General features: G+C 39.1%; 1 protein-coding gene across 15 annotated transcripts in view; it reads left to right on the top strand.

The window, feature by feature from the left end:
• The window catches only part of adgrb1a (adhesion G protein-coupled receptor B1a), a 100,520-nt gene that overhangs the window by 13,780 nt on the left and 67,592 nt on the right, over window positions 1-19,148 (top strand). For 14 of the 15 annotated variants that reach the window (XM_051864826.1, XM_051864829.1, XM_051864828.1 and 11 more), the window contains exon 2: window positions 13,022-13,961. In XM_051864826.1, coding sequence (XP_051720786.1) covers window positions 13,250-13,961 — 712 coding nt within the window. In that variant the 5' untranslated portion in view covers window positions 13,022-13,249. Of the gene's footprint in view, window positions 1-117; window positions 768-13,021; window positions 13,962-19,148 lie in introns of those variants that run through there. The other variant, XM_051864819.1, reaches the window with a different exon arrangement.

The following is a 19,148-nucleotide window of genomic DNA, read 5'->3' as shown; positions in this document are numbered from 1 at the left end:
CATTTATTCCTGCCCGTGTAGTGAAATGTTAGCTGCGTTGGTCTGTAGGAAAAACTCGTAAACTTCCTGCCATTGATTTGTAGTAGATATGGATTTCCTCTCTCTCTTTAAAGTGGTGGGGTGAAATAAGCTTTGTTTGGTGGACCGGCCTTGTGTAAATCTGCCTGTGACATTTTGATAGCTGGAGATGTACTGGAAAAAAAAGCAAATATGATTAGAGAGGAGGCCGAATTAAAAGCTGTCACTCAAACATTCCATTATCAAACCAAACGAGAGCGCCGGGTTCAGAATGGATGTGAGAAGAGAGGCCCAGATAACTTGGAGACAAAGAGAAACAGCAGAGGTGGAGAAAAGGCGAGGGATGGACTTGTGGCAAGTCAGTCCGAGAGTCTTTCAGCAAACAGCGAGTCGTAAATATTTCAGCCGTCATGGCAAAGTGTCGACAGCTGTTCCCATCTGCATGTTAATGAAGGCAGAGGCGAGGGACTCTGGCTCAATGGGTCCCTTCAGCTCCCACACTCTCTCTCACGCACACACACTCCCACACCCGAACTCTCTCTCTCTCGAGGTCTGCCACGGCTCTCTATCACTGGATGGGCATTGTACGCCCAGAGCACCCTCAGTCCCACATATCTACAAACACACTCGTGTGCTTGTTTCTCTAGAGCAGCCGTGAGGTCAGTAGGCTATAGACAGAAAAAGAAAGAGAGACAGAAAGACACAAAGTATGGGATGGGTTACATGTGGTTGAGTGAGATCAAGTCAAGGTGAGTGAAAGATACAAAATATTCTTTATTATACATATATTATATTATAACTTATATTATATTATAAATTATTTTACATATTAAAAATATTTAGGGCTAAATTTAGATTTTACTTTTAATTCAGATTTTACACCAGAAAGTTTTTGAGGTTAAATGATTTTTAAAAAAAATTATAGAATAATAGTGTATTTATGATATATAAAAAATTGCCAGTTAATGGGGGATTTTGACAGTATTTTCATTTAGATTAATGGGGTAATTTTTTACATAATATTATTAAAAGAATACATTTATGAAACCATTGAAGAAATTATCATAATAATTAATTTTACATAGAATATTGCATTTAGTGTTTTACATTACATAAAAATATTTTAAAATATTTTAGATGTACCATAGTGGCACATGGTTTTCAATTTTATGCAGTACTGAATTACTAAATTAGCAAATGTTTTCCTTTAATTTTCCCTACTAATATACTATATGTATATGCTGAACTCATATCTATGTTACAGTTTTTAAGTAAATGAGCAATGTTCTTAAGGGGACGTCTTCTTCTGTCTTATCCTATATCATTTATAAGTGGTTGAAGTGAAGGAACCTGGAAAAAAATATGGAATGATAATACAGTCTCTGACTAATGCATTAACAAAGGCTATTATCTGCAACATTAAAGCCCGATTATGTGTGACAGCTCTCCCTTTCTCCCTAAAAGAGTGCCATTTAAACGTAGGACATGTTATTCTGGATAAACAAAAAACAGAGTCATCCATCTAAGACAAAAACAGTTCAGATATATTTTTTTTTTTGTGCGTCATAGAACTATGATGCAATGCTCCTGGTTATTGTTGTCCTTAGCAAACTAATTCCCCCTTTTGTCTCTCGCCGCAGATGTCCCCTATAGTCATTGGGTGAGAACTGACAGAGTGGGATTGTTAGTTCTGTTATGGAGCTGATGAGAGAAATACTGTGTCTGTGTGTGTATAAGAAGAAGCATGCAATGTTTGGCGTCAATGTCACCCTGTGGATGATGTGAGGTCATTTAGTTTCTCAGCTGCTGGGGTCAAGACCTTAGTTCTGCATTATGTGCTATCAGAGCTTTGTACAATAATACTGACCGAGTGGATGCTTTTAATTTTTAATTAGCCAGAGCGTGTCTTTTTAGGCTCTTTCCCAAATGGCAACCTCAGCCCTTGCGGTCTTCCTCTGAGTCTAAACATTGTCGCATGAGCTGTTGTGTAATAGTCCACTGTAGAAGGAAAGAAGGAAGAAAGGAAGGATGGATGAAATAAAGGAACTGGAAAAGTGAAATAAAGGAAGATGGATGGATGGATGGACCTAGAAAGAAAGAAAGAAAGAAAGAAAGAAAGAAAGAAAGAAAGAAAGAAGGACAGACAAAAGAAAGGAACTGGATAGTGAAAAGGAGAGGATGGATGGATGGATGGATGGATGGATGGATCGATCTTGAAAGAAAGAAAGAAAGATGGATGGATGGATGGATGGATGGATGTACGAAAGTAAGGAACTGGAGTTGTGAAAAGAAGGAAAGGAGGATGGATGTATGGATGGATGGATGGATGGATGGATCGATCTTGAAAGAAAGAAAGAAAGATGGATGGATGGATGGATGGATGGATGTACGAAAGTAAGGAACTGGAGTTGTGAAAAGAAGGAAAGGAGGATGGATGTATGGATGGATGAACTGATGGATGGACCAAGAAAAAAGATAGAAAGAAAGAGAAAGAAAGAAAGAAAGAAAGAAAGAAAGACAAAAGAAAGGAACTGGATAGTGAAAAGGAGAGGATGGATGGATGGATGAATGAATTGATCTTGAAAGAAAGAAAGAAAGAAAGAAAGAAAGAAAGAAAGAAAGAAAGAAAGAAAGAAAGACAGAAAGAAAGAAAAAAGATGGGTGGATGTACAAAAGTAATTGGATTTGTGGAAAGAAGGAAAGGAGGATGGATGTATGGATGGATGGACCAAGAAAGAAAGAAAGAAAGAAAGAAAGATGGATGAAAGAAAGAAAGAAAGAAAGAAAGAAAGAAAGAAAGAAAGAAAGAAACTGGAATAGTGAAAAGAAGGAAAGGAGGATGGATGGATGGATGGATGGATGGATGGACCTAGAAAGAAAGAAAGAATGACGGATGAAAGACAGGAACTGGAATAGTGAAAAGAAGGAAAGGAGGATGGATGGATGGACCTAAAAAAAGAAAGAAAGAAGGATGGATGGACGAAAGAAAGGAATTGGAATAGTGAAAAGAAGGAAAGGAGGATGGATGGATGGACGGATGGACCTAGAAAGAAATAAAGAAAGAAAGAAAGAAAGACGGACGAAAGAAAGAAATGAACTGGAATAATGAAAAGAAGGATGGATGGATGGATGGATCTAGAAAGAAAGAAAGAATTACGGATGGACCTTTATAAAATAATATCTGGATGATAAATAGATAAATACATAACAAAGATTATGAAAAAAGAAATAAAGAAACATGAGGGAAGATGATGGGATGTGGTCCCTGAACAAGTGGGTTCAGTCAGGAAACATAACACCTCAGGGTACAAAACCTGCTCTTAAAACCCAAATGCTCTGTCTGGCTCATTTGCAGTGGACGTGATATGGCTTGATTGGATTTGATATTCACTACAATTCCCTCTCATATGTATCTGATTATGTTCAGGCACAAAGCACTCATTATCTGTGGGATTGATTCTGATGGAGAGAAAAGAGGACAGTCTCGGCGCCATCTGCAACAGCCCCACTGTGAGATGTGTGAATTATGAGCGATTAGCCATTTCATCTCCCGAACTCTCCCAAACACTGTCTGCACGCTGAAATGCGCTCACTCACACACACACACACACAGAGGCCAGTGTTTTTCCCAGCCACGCTTGATTCATTTTGTCACCCTGCTTCCGGAAATAAAGGACCCCTTTTAAGCTAACTGAGCCCCTGATTGTAAATGTTTGTGACGAACCACTGCAGCAATGAATGCGTTTATCATTAACAGCCCATAAAAGTGTTTGTAAAACCACTTTTGTAATTTTCTTTGTTTGGCACCACTATAATCCGAGTTACAGATGTTGTAAATTCTGCCAGCATGAAACCCAATTAGGGTAGTATTCAACGCCGTATCCTTTCCAAGCCCCTGCACGGGTGTAGTATACGGGAGGAGATAATTGCTTTCTTTCATGTGAAGGGATGATGCCTCTGGGTATCTTCTGGACGGATGGACAAAGCGCACACAGATGTGGAAGCTGGATAAGAGGAGGAATTATTTATTTAATTAACTGTTGGTTCATATATATATAAATCGGTGAAGGTAACGAAGTGGCTGAGGCATCATGTATGTTAGCCAGAAATGAAAAGAGCTTAACATAGATTCATTAGAGTCATTAGGTTTCATTCACTAAGTCTTACACATGCAGAAATGATTCTCATGCAAAATCTTCAGATTCACAATAGGTACATATGCACTTCGGTTTGTTCTTATCCTCATTCTAATGTTGATGAATCTGGATTATTCTATACGAGGGAGTCCACAGTTAGTAATTAGCATAATACATGTCCAAAACATCTCCATATTGGGACTTTCCGCTCAATTTCTCCTGTTTAGCCATTGTTCAAAATATATTTCACACAAATGCAAAAGTGCAGTCCAGTACTGAACTTAAGGGGGTGGTAGAGTTACTATCAAATGTCATTAAAATGACTGATGTGTGATTCAGTGTTGCCAAGTCCACAGTTTTCTCACGGAATTGGGCTACTTTAACACCATGTCCTAACCAGACGCGATGCGATAAGATCCCAGCGACAATTAGACACGACACGACAGTGAGAAGCGATAAAATCAATCAAAAACCACAGCCAATCAGAAGAGAGTGTGGGCGGGCTCTCTCGGCAAGAGCACAGCAGACACAATGAAATAGGCAAGTACATAGTAAAATTAATAAATATTACACCATTTAAACATTATTTAAAGTGTTAGTTCACCCAAAAATGAAAATAATGTCATTTATTACTCACCCTCATGGCGTTCCACACCCGTAAGACCTTTGTTAACTTCGGAACACAAATTAAGATATTTTTTGATTAAATCCGATGGCTCAGTGAGGCCTGCATAGCCAGCAATGACATTTCCTCTCTCAAGATCCATTAATGTACTAAAAACATATTTAAATCAAGTCATGTGAGTACAGTGGTTCAATATTAATATTATAAAGCGACGAGAATATTTTTGGTGCACCAGAAAAAACAAAATAACAACTTACATAGTGATGGCCGATTTCAAAACACTGCATCAGGAAGCTTCGGAGCATAATGAATCAGCGTGTCGGATCAGCGGTTCGGAGCGCCAAAGTCACGTGATTTCAGCAGTTTGGCGGTTTGACACGTGATCCGAATCATGATTCGATACGCTGATTCATAATGCTCTGAAGCTTCCTGAAGCAGTGTTTTGAAATCGGCCATCACTATATAAGTCGTTATTTTGTTTTTTTTGGTGCACCAAAAATATTCTCGTCGCTTTATAATATTAATATTAAGCCACTGTACTCACATGAACTGATTTAAATATGTTTTTAGTACATTAATGGATTTTGAGAGAGGAAATGTCATTGCTGGCTATGGAGGCCTCACTGAGCCATCGGATTTCAACAAAAATATCTTAATTTGTCTTTCGAAGATTAACGAAGGTCTTATGGGTGTGGAACGGCATGAGGGTGAGTAATAAATTACATTATTTTTTTTGTTTTTGGGTGAACTAACCCTTTAAATATACAAAGTGACTGAACCAATCTTTGTCATAGAATACACTTGTTTGTTCGCATTGAGTTGACAGTTTGAACGTTCTTGTGCCCATTTATTTATTTTCAAGATCTGAGGTGAATTAGCCAGTTGTTTTCATTACAGCTGAAAAGCTGGGAACACAGAACGATATTTAAACTCACGTTAGACGCTTTTAACATTAAATAAAGCACATAAACAGTACCTGATATTATCATTGACATACTTTGTGTTGCTGTTTCAGCCGCGACGTCGCAGAGAAATAGAAACCGAATAGAATCATCGCGTGTCACCGTCGCGGCTGGTTAGGACAAAACTCAGATTAACATGGAAAAGATACCTTTTATCGCGTGTCGTGGCGTCGCGTCTGGTTAGGACACGGTGTAACACTGTTGCCACGGGTTGTTTTTCATGTCTGTGGGTTGACGCGACCCTGGAATGCGAATTTTTACCAGGGGAACCCCGACAAAAACATAGATTTTACCCCCTAGAATGCAATTTTCACAGAGGGGGTTGGGGGGTTGTTGGGGACAATTGGTAGCATTTCAGTTGGTTTTTAAGTTTTTGTTTAGTACCTTGAAAGCATCCTAAGATAAATTGTCTGACATAAAAATGCTTATGTCTTCCTTGGCTTTTACACAAGATCTCATATCATACAGTTTGAACCACAACAATCGTAAAGGACATTTTTAAAAAGCACAGTACGTACTAAATACTTGATGTTGTGCCCATTTGTTTATATTTTATCTGTCTCCTACAGTCTGTCTCTGATGTTGCTCTTCAGCTTTATTCATTTCTTCAGACAGTTAGACGCCTAATTGAAATTAGCGTCAGGTAAGCGCTAGTCTGTGGCAGAGATGACAGAGAAAACAAACAGTGCCGGAGCAGGCGTGCCAGGGGAAAGAGAGCATGCAGACGCAGCCTGTTAGATCATCACACAAACAGATGTTCAGTTTTCTCTCTTTCCCCTCAACATTTGTCCATCTAACACTATCCATCCCCTGCCAGTTTGTCCATCTCCTCCTTTTTGTCTTGTCAAAGCATGATGGCGACCGCTGTCTGTCTCTGAGCAACCTCCGTGCGATACGTCCATCTGAGTTTTGCGTTAGGAAACAACAGGTTTGGTTTAGGTCAAGTAGGTCTATAATACATAGCGAAAGCTATCTCTTAGCATTCCCATTCAATGGTTCTGCTGGTGCAGGATCCCTTGAAACTGCATCATTTAAATTCTTTGCTACCACAGAAGCTTTTGAGTCAAGCACCTGAGCCATAAATGCCATGTGACTAATCACTCTGGAGCCAGAAGGAAATTGTTGAAAAAACACTGATTTGGCTGATGGCAATGACCGTGAGCTGTGATAAAAGCAAGAAGCTGGAAAAAAAACTGGCAATTTCATGCTTTTAAGAGCCCTCTAATATAAAATAAAATAAAATGAATTGAAATAATAATAATAATAAAATATTACTATGGTTCCAAATGGTGTAGTCAATGCATCCACCCACAAAGGGCACTATACTTTTAGGTGTACAGCTTGTCACTGGAGCAGTACCCTCAAAAGGTAAAATGTAATTTTATACATTAACATGCATCCATAAAGTATTATTATGCACCCTTTAAGGTATAAGGTGCAGAGATGTGCATTTTGAAGGTACTGTCCCAGTGAAAAACTATATTGTACCCCTGAGGGTACAGGTTTTCCCTATACAGTAATGTATCATGTTACCCAGTTTGACCTTGACCCTTTGGTTTTGGTTAACAGTTAGGAATGTCTTCCATAAGAATCACATCTATAACAAATGGGTATGAGCTGAAAAATTATGGAGAAGAACAAGAAGGTCACTGAATGAGATACAATTTGTAAGAGCTGTACAATTCTGTACAAAAGTAGTACAAAATCGCACAAATACTATACAGTAGTGTGTTTTTAAGGTTGTGCAGATCTCTTTCCTTAACCCCTCACCTAATTTTAGATTTAAAGACGATTTTAGCTTTGTTCAGTAAATCTCCCAGACAAGCTCTGATCCTTTAGTTCACAGAGAGCTTGAGACGGCAGTGATAAGTCTGCTCCACACCCCTTTCCAGAGCAAAAATACTGCAACCTCTGATCTGTTTCCCTAGCTTAAGGTTAACCCAGGAAGCACTGAACATTGAAATTAAAGTAATAGTTCAGAGAAAAGTCTATTCAACCTTACATAATTTGCAAACCATTTTTATCTTCTTCAATGGAACAAAGAGAATTCAGGTTTGGAACGAGGTTGAGTAAATGATCACTTTTGGGGTGAACTAACCCTATAAGAGGGACTCAAAAGGACTTTTTAAGAACAAAAGAACCTCTGTTTGACATTAACTATTTTCTTATGCAAGATCCCTCCTCATCCTGTACTTTGTCTGATAGGAAAATCAACGGTTTATAAGTTGATGAAAGAAGGCCTGGCATTTAGTACGGTAAACACATTCATCACCAGAGACAGATAATTATCTCTTTAATTCCACGACCGCGTGAGGCCTAGCGCTTGTTGTCACAGACGTTGGAGCGCAAATAGAGGAGAATGAGGTTGGTCTTGAAAGAGGCTGCGATGCTTGTTGCCTTCTGTTTGCTCAAATAACCTTGTTCGCTGGGGTGTCATTGTAGCTCTTTAATTTGAGAGGAAGAAAAAATAAATAAGGGGCGGAGTGCGGAAAGTGACGGCGATGAACGAGAGCACCCATGAGACATGACAGCCTGTCTTCTCTCCCTTCTCTGTCCCTCTATCTTTCGCTTTATCTGTCGCTCTCTTTCTTGTCAGTTTGTCCTCTAACTCCTTTTCCACCTAAGTTTTTTTTACACAAACTAACAACGATACTTTAAGCATCATTTCCATGATATGCTATGATTACATGCTGTCCATGACAGACAGTGAAAGGGATAATGAAATGGCATGGAGAACTCAACACAGTGTAACAGGGCAGAAGTCTAATTGAATGAAGGTAGTTGTATTTTCCAAGAATTTGGAGACATCACAATAATCCTCAACGGCTTCTTTTCTGCCCAATGAATGTGGAAAGCAGGCCCCATCATGGCATAATCCTGCTATGAGAAAATACCTGTATTTTCTGTACTGTCTCTCTTTTTTATCTACCCACTTTCCCAGAAGCTAGTGGCTGTACATGAACCCTTTCTGCTTGAGCAATTTTTCTGGCATATTCAGAATCCAAGGCTGCTAATAGTATGTGAGAAGCAGCCTATGTTTCCATAATGCCATAACGCCCACTTCCGGATTTATCCAAATACAGACACAAATAATTTTGGGACTATTACAGATACAGATATTGGCTCCGCTGCACACCCCCTACTTGACATGTAGATACTTGACAGATTAGGAAATGTATTTGACTATGAACGCCAATGATTATCTATAGGTATATCTGCAAATGGCAGGTTAGTTCATCAAAAAATGAGAATTTTGTTATTCACTCACCCTCATATCGGTTCAAATCTATATGACTTTCCTTTTTCTGTGGACACAAAAGAGGATATTGAGAAATATGTTTCAGTTGTCCATACAATGAAAGTTAATGGAGTCCAATGTTGTTTTGGACCTCATTGACTTTCATTTTATGAGCAACAGTTGCAACATTCAGCTAAATGACATGTGTGAGTAAATGATGAAATGGTCATTTTGGAATGAACTATCCATTTAAAGGCCAATTCACACTACACCGACAAACGGCAACAGACACTTCGTCAGATTGGATCAGTGTGTTACCCCTGTCGGAGTCTGTTGGCGTCTGTCAAAGCATGTTTTCGCCGATTAAACATGCTGAATCGGCGTTTGTCGGTCTTGGAATGTCTGAGAAGTGACGTGCTGTAATCTGGTGACTGTCGCCGTTGGTCTGTGTCTGTCGGTTCAGTGTGAATTTGCCTTAAAGCTAAAACCAGTCAAGACTCATCTGTTTTTTTACCGGGCTCTTTTGTATCCAAAATGTAAGTTTTACAGCTTTTCTCCCAGAGTGACTTGGGAGAAAAGCTTGGGCTCAAATAACCGAATAGCAGTTTTTGTTGTGTCACTGCTGCCGATCAATAAACAAGACATGTCTGTAATGAGCTGGCCACTGCGCAACACTTGCCGACCCCATGCAGGACATGCTGGGATAGTAACATTTCTTGGGGAAGAGAAGAATGGATAAGTGCTCATCTCTGCATCAGTAGAGGTGTTTCATGTGGTTCAGCCTTAGGGGCGATTCTAGGATTTGATCTTCAGGGGGGCTTAGCCCTCAGTGAGAATGTATAGCAAGAGACCATTGTCTACCAAAAGGCAAGTGGTGTCTCTTTGTAAATTGGCACTAATATATTACTATATAGCAGGGGTGGGGAATGTTGATCCTGGAGGGCCAGTGTCCTGCAGAGTTTAGCTCCAACCCTGAAAAAAACATTCACTTCAGGTGTGTTTAATTAGGGTTGGAGCTAAACACTGCAGGACAACCCTCTAGGATCAACATTCCCCACCCCTGCTATATAGTAAGTCAAAAGTACCCAACCGGTACTTAAATTGGTACCAAGTCAATACAAAAACTTTATAAATTATATAATGATACCAGTCTTTCTGCAGTACAGTTCAAACCAGTACATGTTTAGGCTACTGTTTGACCAACAGAAAATTGTCATCGTATCATTATTATTAACAAGTATTACTGTTAACTAGGTAAAAAAAAACAAAAATATGGACTCAGGGCTCTACACTAAGGATTTTTTCTTCTGGCCTGGTTGGATCACAGCAAAAATTAATATTAGCCTAACTAACATAGTTCAAACATTAAAGATAAAGAAAGTAATGAAATAATAACAAATAAACAAATTACAAGCAATAATAACACAAATAAATGCAAGAGAACAAAGATAGAAATAAAATAAACAGTACTTTACAGTGTTTGTGAAAATGGTATTACTGTATGAGGTAAATATACACAGATACAGAAGTTATTTAGTTATGCGCAGTGTTTCTTTTTCTTTTGTTGTTTGATTGACGTTGTTAACATAGGAAACAGAAGGTTTATGAGGCTGCTGTCACTTTAAGACCAAATGCACACATCCGTTATATTGACACACATCCGATATTTTTGTTCACTTAAGACAAAACCGACTGTGTTTATGTGGATACTCGTGAAGACAGGCATTTTGACATCATTTTATGTGTACCCGTGTGCTGTCTAAGAGGCGGGTTTTTGTGTGCGTGCACAGAAACGATCTATCACAGTGTGCGAGTACTGAATTAAGTTACTTTCACAGTGTCTTGTGCTTGAAAATCACTTGAATGTTTAAACTGATAACACTTAAAAACACGTGAAAATGATACATTTTCTTGAAGAAATACTGGCCCGATCTTTCAGATATGTGATTATAGTTTTAAGGGTGCTGAGACGACAGACAAAGCCCCCCTAAAAAAGGTCTAGAACCGCCCCTGTTCAGCCTTGCGAATGTCCTGGTTAACATCAAGGCTAAGTTAAGCCATGGATTAGATGATTACACCCTCCAGCTTCATTACGGATACCACCGGCATAAAAAGCACTGTTTATTCTGTTCAAAAAACACCCACTCTTTCACTTGAAGACTTTTGCTCTGAGCATCCTGAAAACAGCTTATCTTGGACCAAACAGATATGTGCCATTGTGTGTGTGTGTCTGTGTAAGGCAATGTTTGAGGTCATGCTGAGATCAATTGGAGCTTTATCTGCCCATAAAAAACCAAACCACCTGTGCAGTCAGTCACATCCACGTATTTTGGTCTGTGGTTTTTTTTTTTTTTTTTTTTTTTTTTTACTCTAGGCTGTCACTGGGACTCCAGCATGCAATCTGTAGTGAAAGAGGTTAAGGTTTAGGGGTTAGTCTTAGTCTGCAAACTCTTAAACCAAGGGTGTCCAAACTGAATCTGACTCATTGAACAGCAAGTTGACATTACTTCATGAAAACTTTTGTGAAACAGGTTTGTGAAACTTGAATGAATATCATAAGACAACATACAATATTGTATGTTTAATATACATAATAGCAATTTTCTATGGGGAACATTGCTGCAAGAACAATGCACAAACAAAGTTTTTAAGAGAAGAAAAATGTATACTGAATTATTTTAAATAATCCAGTCATAATGGGATTGCCCAGCTTGAGCTGCAAAAGGGGTATTTTAGCTCACTCAAATGTATATGCTATTTCAGGTAAAGTAAAATTAACTAAAATTAATGAATAAATTACTGACTGAAAGGGCATTTTCATCGAAAGACAAAAAGTAAGACTTAAACAAAATAAAATTAACAGTGAATTACACACACTCACTCTTGCACATTCACAAAAATGGATTCAGTTTTGTACTTGTAATACACACAGACACACAAACACACATCTTTTGGTTTCATTCATTTGCTAAAGAATGCACACTTTCATAGACACACACATCGATCTCACCCACACACATTCATAACAGCATTATCCAGGATGTGGAAACTCCTAATCTCAGACAATACTCTGCTATATATGGCGATAGCGACTGCTATATTTATTAACAATACTGAGAGGAAGGAACGTACTAAGTTTGCTGAACATATTCATTTCACATATTTAAAAAACAATGATTATTATAAATATCACATCACTTAATGTGAAGCTTCCCATTTTTCTTCATCCATTTCCAAAATCCGCCAGTATTTAGCGTATTTAAAACCCATATGACTCAGTGCACTTTTTTCCCCGTCTGGGTTCGTCTCATTTCTTTGCATGCTGAATATGAGGAACAAAGCTAATGCCTTTAGATAAGGATGATTAACCTAGAATAAAATCTGCATGGTATCTTCCTGTATAGTATATGGCTCTTGGGGTGAGCCTGGTGCCGGGGTGCTCACTTTGTAAAGTGACTAATGACACATGGAAATGTTGCGATTACATCAGAATAGTCTCCAAGATGTCTGTCTACTGCTCTTGCATATGACCTCACATATTTCTTGTCTTTAAGTGCTGTAAAGCTGCACGAGACACTCAATTGTCAGGAAAAAAAATGACAATCAGGCCCGTCTGAGAGATGATCCAGCCGCTTTTAGCCTAATGATTCGCTGAGGACTGAGGCTATTGATCATTTTGGCATGAAGCAAATGCACTGGAAATAATGAATGACAGCAGGTGTTCATATTTTTGTAATTGATTGCCCCATAATTGGACAAATTATTGAGCTCAATGATGAAATACAAGATTGAGGATGACGTTTTTCTAGAAAGTAACTGCTTTACAGGGAACAAAGAGTTCTTTTTGAATGTGAAACACAGGTGTGGCACTTCTCGATCGATAAAGCCCAGCGTGGTAATTCCTAAGTACCATAGTCAGCCATGTCGTGTGTCTACACACTTTTGAAGTTATTATGTTCACTCTTATCTGGTCAATAGATAATTGCTGTTGTTTTCCCATCTGGCTCATACAGTCTTTTTTCTGTCTTCTCTAATCCTGCAGATCTCTCTGAGGGCGTCTGGCATCATGGACAGCAAACTGGATCAATGAGCCAAGGTTCCCTCTCATCCCGAGCAGTCGGTTCAGATGGTCCTGCAAACATCTGAGAATATTGGCTTGTCAACAAAACAAGGCTGTTGATCCTACGTTCACAAGAAAAGACGCAGGAAAAAAGAGTTCAGATATCTTCAGCCTCACCCTTTTCTGCAAACCGTTCTGTCGTTTACAGCCATGATATCAAAATTTTTACGGAACTGTTCATCGTTGGTGCTGCTGATACCTCTTCTTCAACTGCTGCGGTTGGACATGCTCAACGCTGCCCCCTCTGGTCCGGAGTCTGACACCTGCTCCACACTGGTCCAGAGTCGCTTTTTTGGATTCTTCCTCTCGTCTTCGGTATTTCCCAGCACGCCCTGCTCCTGGACCCTGCAGAACCCCGACCCACGACGCTACACCATCTTCATCAAGGTCACAAAACCAACCAGAGACTGCATTCCCCGACAACACCGAACCTTCCAGTTTGACTCCTTCTTGGAGACGACACGAACCTTCCTTGGAATGGAGAGCTTCGACGAGGTGGTGAAGCTGTGTGATGCCTCTACCCACGTTGCCTTCCTGGAAGCTGGGAAACAATTCTTGCAGATCCGGAAAGGGCTGCCCAGAGCAGGTGCCGGCTCCAGGAATGGGGATGGGGAATTTAAGGTGGAGTATCTTGTGGTTGGGAAGCGTAACCCCAGCATGGCTGCCTGTCAAATGTTGTGCCAATGGTTGGAGGACTGCCTGACCTACAGTACCTCCAACCGGCCCTGTGGCATCATGCAGACGCCATGCCAATGTTGGGACCAGCCTCCACCAGACAAAGAAACCAGTGGATGCTACAGAGATGGGGTCTACTTGGAGAACTGCATCCCTGTTGTGAAAGAAGGAACCGCTGACACAAGTGGTGAGCTAACAGTTTTTATCTCTTATAATTCAGCGTGGTTCAATGGTTATTGAATTAAAAAATGTTGTTCTACCACTGTGGAGTTGGTAGCTTGTCATATATAGTTGCAAAGCAACAGAACAATCGAGGCTGAAGAAATGAGAGCTCAGAGAGAACTGATGGAGGTTAAAAAAAGAGAAGAGAGAAAAAAGGAGTTTTATGTTTCAGCTGATGTGTCCTAGCTGGGTGACCTTGGCTTCTTGGCGCCATGTGTGATCCTGTGAGGGTTCAGATAGGGATATCGGATCGGCCCGTGGGACAGTTGATGCGGCAGACATGCTCTGGGAGTGACACGGGATAGCAGTAGTGCTGCGCTTGGAGATTGATTATTAGGAAGGGAATGGGGCCGGTTACTGAGTTCAGAGCTATGATGTGATCTCTTTTCCAAGAGTAGATGTGGCACAGAAACTCAACCCCTACAGCCATTGGTGTGGAAGATCACTCACCCCATCGCACTGTGACCTTTGTCCTCCTCCTCCTTCTTTTTCTTCTTCTTCTTCCCTTATATGCCTTCCTTTTTTCTGCTAGTTAAAAAACATAAGGGGGTGACGGATTTCCACACCTTACAGTGTCCAAAACTGGCTGAAAAAAATAAAGCACTAAAGGCATGTAATGGATGATATGAGTGATTGTTAAACAGTTGATCAAGATGATAAAAGAGCCATTCTCACAGGATATGTTCTTGCCTTCCAAAAAAGAAATGGAGATTAATGTAGGTGTATTTTCGTTATAATGTCCATTTTGCTTACAAATATAGAATATGTAAGTAAAATTGACATTATACATAATATATAGAAACACTGATACAGAGAACATTCTAACTAGTCAGCAGTTCAGATTTTTACTTGCCCTGTCAACATTTTCACTGGACTCACCACAAACGAATGATCAATTTAATAGATTAGCAAGGCATTTACTCTACCATTTAAAAGATTGGGGTCAGTAAGATTTTTTGAATGAGCAACACTTCAGCAAGGATACATTAAATTCATCAGTAAAGACACTTATAATGTTACAAAAGATAAATGCTGTTCTTTTGAACTTTCATCATCAAAGAATCCAGAAAAAATATATATTTTTCAACATTGATAATAAGAAATGTTTATTGAGCACCAAATCAGCATATTAGAATGATTTCTGAAGGATCACGTGACATGGAAGCTTGCAAATGGCTACTGAAAATTCAACTTTGCCATTCCAGGAGTTAATTACAATTACATTACATCTTGTTAATTACAAGAGTTATTTTAATTTGTAGTAATATTTCACAACATTACAGTTTTTACTAAATGTTTCACCAAATAAATGCAGCCTACATGTGTGAGTATAAGAGACTTAATTCAAAAAAACATTAAAAAATCTTATCAACCCCAAACTTTTGAACAGCAGTGTATATATTCAGTAGAAATATTTATATTTTTCATTGAATATGAAGTTTTTTGTTTAATAAAATTGTACAGCTACACTGTAAAAAAGAATTGTTGGTTTAACATAAAAAAGTATGAAGTAAAAGTAAAAAGTAAAAGTTATGAGTTCATTGAAATTAAAAATTTGAGTTAATACAATGAAGGTGATTGGTTTAATTAACAGAAACTCAAAATATTATGTTATCTGAATCACACTTCAATTATTGAAGTTGATTTGACAAAAGAAAAAATGTTGTGATAAATCATGAAAATATTTTTTAAAGTGTTTAAATGTAACTCCATAAATGCATAAACACACTTTTGCTGGAAAATGATGGCATCCGATGCAAAACATTACATATTTGTTTGTAATTTTCAACAACACATTCTTGATGCTTCCGATGTGTTTTTACCAACATTCTTGATACTTATCACAAATTATTTTTGTAATTTCAACAAAACCGCATCTGTTAGCCAGCTAGATAACATTAGTTATGGCTCAAATGATGCACTATACTAATCACTTATACACTATTTACTTAATTATGCACTATGTACTCAACCGTGTAGTGTATAATTTTTATAAGGTTATTTTGTCATTTAACATCAGAGTCTGATAACCCCTCCCCCTCCACTACATAAAGCTGTGACAGCTGAATGCATGAAGTGTCAAACAGAAAACCAAAAATTTAAACTTGCAAGGCATAAAAATGAATGAACAAGATCAATGTATGTAAAATTCTCAGCGGCCAGTGACCCATCCACATTGTTGAGCTCTGCAGTATATATTTAGTGACATCACAACAGTCAAAGACACTGTCTAAATCATGTACAGCAAGAACTTATGTGAATGGACCCTAAGACAAGCAAGGCAGATGAATAGATGGACGGAGGGCATGATAAAGAGTGAACATCTCATAAATTGATCATGAGCTTGGGAGGCAAGCCAGGAATGTCCGGCTGAGCCCACTGGATGGAGCCAGGATATAAAGGCAAATGAAAGATGACTTTTGAAAGACAGGCTGTGCATCATTACGATGCTACTCTCTAAGACCTATCGCTTCATGGATATCCCCAGCTCAGTCTTAATGGCAGGCTGTCCGTTTTATGTGCGGCCAATTTGGAGATGTGCTTCCTCCCACATCCTCCTTAGGTGGAAGTGGCCCACCTCCCTCTGATTCCTAAGAGGGAAAGTGGAGAGTTAAATAGAGGGACTCACGAGGGAGAGAGTGTGCATTCCATCTTAAAATGCCAAAGGCGTGACTATTGTGTGAATGTGACCCATTGCTCAGAGGCAAGGCATCATGGGAGATGAGTAGATTCATCTCTCGCAGCTCAGAGCAGTGACAGATTATGGGCTGGATTCGAGAGACAGAATGGAAGAGGAGTCAAGTGAGAAAGAGGTGTGAGGTGACAACAACAGAGAGAAGAAAATCCTGTCCTCATGACTTGCACTTTTTCACTATTCGAGACCGATGTGTCTCAGAGAGCTTTGGTTAAGCAAGATGAAAGCACATACTTGTTATTTCTCAGCGAGGTGCTTTGAAGTGAGAGCGGAGCTCATAATAGCTTGGCTGTAATGTTGCTAAACGAAGGAATTTAAATGGACTGCCCCCATAGTCGGCAGTTCTTCATCAGGCACAATAACAAGATTTAACTTATCAATGTTTTGTTATAGTTGTGTTTCTTTTCTCTCTCTCTCTCTCACACACACATACACACACATAGTCCTGCACGCTAGTGAGCCGTTTCATGCTGAGCCATTTCATTGCGGATGGCTGTAAACGGTTGTGCGGGCGGCACTCTGTCACTGCGTGTGGGGGTATATGTGTTATGAGCATGTATGGCCACCAGGGGCACAATCGTTTATAGATGTGCAGCTTATAAAACTGCTCCCACTGCTGTGAGAGGGATAAGCACAGTGCTTATCTCTACTGGACGGATGGTCTGTCTTTTTCACCCTCTCGCTCTCGTTCTCTTAACGTTGCCAATGCTAGATCATGGCCCCTCCACAGCTCTCCAGAGCTCATGAAATATTAATGGTTTAATTAAGCAGTTTTACTGCTTCTATGCTTGATAATAAAAAACGCCCCGGGTTGGGTGTGCATTTGGGTGTGTATATGTGTTTTAGGAATGTATGTTAGCTATGAGACTGTGACTAGTCCATTGTAAACACTCGCAGGGGATGGGGGAGAAGAAATTTGTCAGACATCTGTCTTGCTTTAGGGGTTCATCGCTATTTCATGAACACTTTTACCAGGGGATTTTTGAGAGTGTTTGTTCCAAGAGGGTGTTACATTGTCTTCAGGAGAATATCAGTTTTTCATTGTTTACTTTTATGACTTAAGTTGTTTCAGCTATATCATCTCTGTTTACAATGACACTGCCTCATGTTTGTAAAAGCAATAGGCTAATACTATCTTAATAGCTCTATATCTGTAGAAAACAGGTGTTTTGTGGCAATTAAAAATTACTGTATTACAATAAAGAGAGTATTAGCACTGAGTATAATAGAATTACAAAAAAGGTTAAATGTCCAGGCATGTTTATTTGGAAGAAAATTGTGAAGAAATTAATGCTTTGACAAGAAATTAATGTCACAATGCAAAAAAAAAAAAAAAAAGTACTGCTGTCAATATACTCACCCTCATGACGTTCCACCCATATAACTTTCCTGTAGCCACATATAACTTTCCTTTTTTATGAATCATTTGATCTGGTTCACAAAAACGGTGCTAATAATGATTCGTTTTTGAGTTCAACTCATGCAGCCATACAGCAAAGCCTTCAGAACTCTCCTTTCGTGTTCCACGAAAGCCATACAGTTTTGGAATAACATGAGTAAGTAAATGATGACAATTTAATTTTATACACTTCATTTTCTTTGTACAAAATATATTATTTATAAAATATCTTTCTTTTGATATTGCGACTTGGACATGATTTGGTGAGAGGACATGCATGGACATCACCTGGGGCGACCATTAGCAACTCAAGCCGAATTGTATTTTTGACATATTTTCCACGGTCACACCTACTAATTAATTTACAACGCTCCTTTTAATCAGCGTTTTAGTCAGGTGTGAGTTCACAATACCGTTTTCTCTTTGGCTTCACTTTTCTGTGCGTTTCACTTTATGGCATTGTTTTGACATTGGGGTGGAGTCAAGAAACTGGGGTGTGTCCAAGTGACGTCCATGGCACTGATTCAATGCATTGACCAGCGCTGACACCATTCATGGGAAATACCCTTAAACGTTTAAATGATACTACAAAGATATCGCTTTCCTCTTCAGACATGGAGAGGAAACTTTACCTGAAAAAGGACAGACGCAGGTAATCACAGGCCTTCAGTCAATCTCTCTATCACTCACTGTCTGTTCAGGCTTGTTTAATGCATTCTACGGAGCCTCTGTACAAATCACAATGCAAATCACAAAAAAAGAGCCATTTGGTGGGAAAAAATTACATTCTTTACTTTTGTTATCATTATTAACTTGTTTAACATTCAGTACATGTGCATGAAGTGTAAAACAAGAAGGGCTTTATGAAAAAAACAGAAAAAACGTGAACATCGCGGTTGTGGCGGTTGCATCCATTCCTCTGCGGTTGGCTTGTCAGCATCCGGGTTAGGATGACAGCTTTCACATGAGCGATTTTTCATGCGAACCGTGCCCCGTTTCAAACTAAACTGCCAGTGTGAAAGCCCCCATAGAGAGGCAGTCTCTCAGAAGTAAAGATG

The sequence above is a fragment of the Ctenopharyngodon idella genome, chromosome 16 (genome assembly GCF_019924925.1).
Source record: "Ctenopharyngodon idella isolate HZGC_01 chromosome 16, HZGC01, whole genome shotgun sequence".
Taxonomy (NCBI): Eukaryota; Metazoa; Chordata; class Actinopteri; order Cypriniformes; family Xenocyprididae; genus Ctenopharyngodon; species Ctenopharyngodon idella.
The sequence above is the reverse complement of the archived record's forward strand: the minus strand, read 5'-3'. Positions and strand labels throughout refer to the sequence as shown.